Below are 5,717 nucleotides of genomic sequence, written 5' to 3'. Positions count from 1 at the left end.
TTAAAGAACTTGATGGGATCCTCAAAGATTTATTAAATTACTAAAGAAAGAACCAGTTGTGAGCTGTGTGTATGTTGAAAGCTAGTACACTCGACCCTCGAAACAACGGACAAATGCGTGCAGGACCCTGTCCGTAGATTGCAAAAGTACGTAAAAACTGTATAAAATGTACGTTAAATACTGTGTAATCATTAAGAAAGCATTCAAGCAGTATTACAAAGCATTAAGTACAACAAATAACCTGAAATAGATGACATGAGCATGGTTAGTTTAATAAATAAGGGAAGGGAAGGGTACAAATGCACAAAAAAGCCGTCGAAGCACTGGACAATGTTCACTGTTGGTCGAAAACGCATGGACTGAAGATAAAACATGACGGCCAACATCTGATGACACAACCGACCTGCCACCTACCAGACAATAATTTGCCGGGAACAGACAATCGCGCTTATTTTAATATTCGTCCATAGATTAAATCAGACTCCAGAATTTGTCCATAGTTTCTGAAATCCGTTGATGGGAGGTCCGTTGTTTCGAGGGTCGAGTGTATGTAGAAATGAGGCGTTTGGAAGTAGTTAGGTCAGATGGAGGTATCAGCAAGGTTACACTCCTCTGTTCATATAGTGTAGCTCAGTTAGGTTGTGGTTTAGGGTGGTCTGAGGACACAGCAGTCACTAGACTGAGAATTGGCCACACCTACCTCAATGCCCACTTGCATTTTTTTTTTTTTTTTGTAGGGAAGAGGGCCAGCCAAAGGCAAAGCAAAGAAAAGATTATAGAAAAAGGCCCACTGGAGTGCTGGTTCTCTAAAAAGTGGAAAAGTGTCAATCAAAATTAGGGGGAACAGTGGCAATAGAACAGCAGCAATAGAACAGTTGAAAAGGAAACTTGTGATAAAGTTGCAGAGACTAGGATAGAAGCTGTAGGAGGGTAATTTTGAAATCAAAGCTTTATGCCAGACTATCAAGAGCTTTTGATATATCTAACGCTACATCAAAAGTTTCACCAAAATCTGTAAGATCACCAAAATCTGTAAGAGGATGACCAAGACTCAGTAAGGAAATCCAGATGATCATCAGTAGTGCGACCTTGACAGAATCCATACTGGTGGTGATCAGACAGAAGAGTGTGAAGTGACATGTTTGAGAATCTTCCTATTCAGGATAGATTCAAAAACTTTAGACAAGCAAGAGATTAAAGCTATAGGATATTTTGGCCATTAATTCTACTGTCACGTTTGCATTTCCTTCTGCCCAAATTTGTACATGTTATGTATGTAGGCATTGATATTATAATTGTTTTTATGCATAAAGTGTCTGTTTAGAGAGCTTGTTGATACATTTGTGTCACTGATGTAAGTCAGCTTAGGCGAGTGCTTGAATCAGGCAAATATTTCTAGAAAGGTAAATTTATCAAGACAAGATAGATTTCAGTTTATTATTCAGTAATAACAAGTACATTACTAGCACAATGAGGAATAAAAATTTATTACAGTGTATTACTCATACCAAAACAATCGAGATTGTGTAGACCTCAATTTATTATTCACACAATGAGGAATGTAACAATTACAATGTATTATTCAGTTAATAGTACATTATTGGTACAATGAGGGAATGTAACAATTTATTACAATTCAGTAATGGCACCACCACCACAGCTATGCAGGGCAACCCATATACCTATACCCTCCGGAGGCGGCGGCAGCTGATAGGTGGATAGGATGTGTACGACGCGAGGCCGAGTCCCTCCCCGGACGTGCGACATCAGGCCTTTGCCAGGGCGTTGGACCATGTACGATACGAGGCAGTCCCACCCTAAGTGGCGGTAGCGGTGGTAAGTGGTGTTGGGTGGGAAGGGGGCAGTGAAGGTGCCATGCACGGTAAAATCCCTCCCTGATGGTACAGGAGGCTCCAAATTGCTGCAGAGCGAGGCGTTTGGATCGTCCAACTCCTGCGAAGAATAAACAAGCAGGAACAAAAACAGGATTATGCTGTTCACCAATTTACTAATTTATCTCTACATGTAGCATTCCTACACTCCTTTAATCGTCCTTTCACTATTTCTATAATATAGTCTCCAGAAACTCCTACACTCCTTCAATCATCTTTTCACCATTTCTATATAGTTCCAGCAGCAACACCAGCCATTCCCTATACATCTTATCTACCCTCATTCATATTGTACCCTAATTCAGTCACAATAACTTACCATCTTTACCTCCGTCTTCCATTTCATCACATTCCACTCACTTTCCATTTTACCTCTTTCCACAATCCATTCACACATTTTTATTCCTCCCAGCCATTCTCATCCCCCATACAACTTTTAAACCACCACTCATGGACCTCTTCCTCCATTTGCTTCCACTTTTATTCCACAAATACACCTTTCTCGTCCTGTTTTACACCACTATCATAACTCACTCGCATCCCAACAGGAGGGGGTTTTGAGCAGCCAGTCGTGATTGCTCCGCGAGACTTGATTCGAGGCAGATTACCAGCCCAGTTCGTCGACGCCAACTACGACTATACGAGCATGTAGCACGCTACCCGGAAGCAGATTCTGCATATCGCGTCGTCTCCGAAACCGAAAGGAATAATCCAGCATGCAGGCGGCCAAGGGGACGTACACAGAACTCATGGCCGCGGTTAAGTCCGTGCCTTCTGCTGGGAAATGGAATGGGAAGAGCCTGCATGGAGACTCGCGAGGCGTGGCGAAGCACTTACCAACAACAATGCTAAATCCTGACGAGACACTGGACCGTTCACTTTCCCACCACTAAACTAAATTCATGGTTAGATATCCATAACTTTTCACTTACGAAGTACTAGTACCGCGGCCTCGCCTGATGAATGTCATGTAACCAGCCTCGTTCCTTTAATCCTCTTCTGTAACTTTTTTTTTTTTTATAATTCTACGACCTATTCTATAACGAGGGAACCAGAATGCAGTGTAATCTGAAACTGATTAACGTCAAATCTATTACTTTATGGAGTAGCAGTATCACAACACATGTAACCTCTTCAGTACCATAAATCTGTCCTCCACAGACCCTTTTCCTTACAATAAAATCTAATTAGCAAAATTCATGGCATCTGTCCCCCAAAGACCCTTTACTTTACAATCAAATCTAATTACACGCAAGAATTAAGGCAAGAAAGCATTTCAGTATTGAATGGTTAAGCGTTATTCTTCCCTCCTACAGTTTATACAGACAAGCAAACTATCATCCGTACCTATAATGTCCACGAATCCAGTTCAACTATACATACATTTCCCTTCGCAAGTCTATTCTGGACCTACGTTGCTCTATCTACATTACTGAAAGGAGTTTCTGCCCCTTATTAACAACTGGAGCCAGTAAGCACTCATTATGTAGCGATGGTTCTTATATAGTCACCCTCAAGTTACAGACATAACCAATAACCTTGTGAAACCTATGCTACCTTTGCATGCTACCTTTACAGTGCCTGTGTCAAGGTGCACACTCCAACACCTACATACACTAATACGATTTCTTCACTGCTCCGCTCTCCAACACTGCTGCTCCGCACATAATATCACACCCTACAACACAAGGCACTGACCGTGGCCTGCGCGATCTGGACACGTAGTGACAGATGACGTATTGTCCGTGCAGAACTTTGTGTCAGAGTGGTGTCTGGCGGTCGACTAGCCCAGTAGCCAAACTGAACTCCTGACTTTGCTTCGGTCTCCTCTCCCTCTTCCCAACAAGAAATGAGCAGTTTCATGATAAATGAGCATATCAAGCTCGTGGTGGAGCGCCGACACGAACCAACCACTACCTTGGTACAAACTAGCCACGCTCTTTCTCCTTCCTTTGTTTTGTCAATTGTTGTAACCTTTCGTGTAGTACTTAACTCCTTCAGTACCAGAATAAAATAGTCGATAAAATGGTACACAAATCTAAAGGTAAAAATGTGTCCCAGTAGTGGAGGGATTGATAATATATTTTTCATTATTTTATTGTAACAGTTTGACGCTTCCCTGTGTAATAAATTGATTATAATGAATAAAAATATTTTCTCTCTCTCTCTCTCTCTCTCTCTCTCTCTCTCTCTCTCTCTCTCTCTCTCTCTCTCTCTCTCTCTCTCAGAACAGTACATAATATGTAGAGTACAATGTAACACACACACACACACACACACACCGCGTAGTGTATTGGTGTATACGCTCGACTCACACTAGAGAGCTAGGGTCCGGGCTCGAATTCCGGAGGTGGCGAGGCAAATGGCCTCTTAATGTGTAACCCCTGTTAACCTAGCAATAAATAGGTACGGGATGTAACTCGAGGGGTTGTGGCCTCGCTTTCTCGGTGTGTGGAGTGTGATGTGGTCTCAGTCCTACCCAAAGATCGGTCTATGAGCTCTGAGCTCGCTCCGTAAAGGGGAATTATGGCTGGGTGACCAGCAGACGACCGTGGTGAATTACACACACACACACACACACACACCGCGTAGTGTAGTGGTTAGCACGCTCGACTCACACTCGAGAGGGTCCGGGTTCGAATCCGGGAGGCGGCGAGGCAAATGGGCAAGCCTCTTAATGTGTAGCCCCTGTTCACCTAGCAGTAAATAGGTGATGTAACTCGAGGGGTTGTGACCTCGCTTCCTCGGTGTGTGGAGTGTGTTGTGGTCTCAGTCCTACCCGAAGATCGGTCTATGAGCTCTAAGCTCACTTCGTAATGGGGAAGACTGGCTGGGTGACTAGAAGGCGACCGAGGTGAATTACACACACACACACACATACCAACGACTCCCTCCGAATGAACCCTGCTTGTGTGGTGTTTTGAACGCACTAGAAATACTAAATCAACGATTAAAGATGAAGAAAAAAAGAAAAAGAAAAGTAAAGACGTATCATTAACAGATTATTTGTTACGCAAGCCTAAGTTGTATTGAGTTGTAGTGACGAAAATGAAACTAGCTAGAATATTTTGTGGGTTGCAAATATAGACTAAGGGAAAGACGGGGGGAGATGCAGAGGGAGTTATGAAACAAACTTGTGCTGGCTTAAACAAGCAGTGAGGCAGAGATGAGGAACAGGGAGTTTCAAATTGTCCAAAAGGTGATTAGAGAGTTAATTAAAGCAGGTAGAGAGGCTGTTGTTGTTGTTATTGATTAATTTAATGCGCCCTTGGTGTCATATAATGGAAATTATGGAGAATCGTAAATAACTGGGAATTTGAGAGGAAAAGTTCTGAGCTAATGTCAATCAATAAATCTAAAGATAATGACACACACACACACACACACACACACACACACACACACACATAATAGCCTGCATAACTTACTGCTAATGTCACACCTCTTGTGTTGTAATGAGTCAGCATTTCCTGATGGTGGTGGTGGTGATGGTGGTGGTGGTGGTGGGAAATGTGTATATGGTTGATTTGATTTGATTTGATTAATTTATTACGCCAAAAGCACCAAACATCGTGATGTAATAGATACAAGTAATAAAGTTAACAAGAAATTCACACACACACACACACACACACACACACACCCGGTAGCTCAGTGATTAGAGCGCTGGCTTCACAAGCCAGAGGACCAGGGTTCGATTCCCTGGCCGGATGGAGATATTTGGGAATGTCTCCTTTCACGTGTGGCCCCTGTTCACCTAGCAGTGAGTAGGTACGGGATGTAAATCGAGGAGTTGTGACCTTGTTGTCCCGGTGTGTGGTGTGT

The 5,717-nt window shown here is 42.8% G+C and overlaps 1 protein-coding gene across 4 annotated transcripts; it reads right to left on the bottom strand.

The window, feature by feature from the left end:
- Positions 1–1,421: 1,421 nt before the first annotated feature.
- On the bottom strand, positions 1,422–3,770 carry LOC123519030. 4 transcript variants are annotated; one of them, XM_045280162.1, is made up of 3 exons: positions 3,591–3,739; positions 2,427–2,669; positions 1,422–1,953 (listed from the first exon to the last, which is right to left on the bottom strand). In XM_045280162.1, exons 2-3 carry the CDS (start codon positions 2,430–2,432, stop codon positions 1,630–1,632), a joined length of 330 nt encoding a protein of 109 aa, XP_045136097.1. In that variant the 5' UTR covers positions 2,433–2,669; positions 3,591–3,739; the 3' UTR covers positions 1,422–1,629. The 4 variants fall into 4 exon arrangements, with proteins under 4 accessions (XP_045136097.1, XP_045136096.1, XP_045136098.1 ...); XM_045280161.1 differs by lacking the exon at positions 2,427–2,669 and adding an exon at positions 2,730–2,771 and having other exon boundaries at positions 3,527–3,713; XM_045280163.1 differs by having other exon boundaries at positions 2,427–2,666; positions 3,591–3,705.
- Between the last annotated feature and the right edge of the window lie 1,947 nt (positions 3,771–5,717).

This window comes from Portunus trituberculatus, chromosome 44 (genome assembly GCF_017591435.1).
Source record: "Portunus trituberculatus isolate SZX2019 chromosome 44, ASM1759143v1, whole genome shotgun sequence".
Classification (NCBI taxonomy): Eukaryota; Metazoa; Arthropoda; class Malacostraca; order Decapoda; family Portunidae; genus Portunus; species Portunus trituberculatus.
The sequence above is the reverse complement of the archived record's forward strand: the minus strand, read 5'-3'. Positions and strand labels throughout refer to the sequence as shown.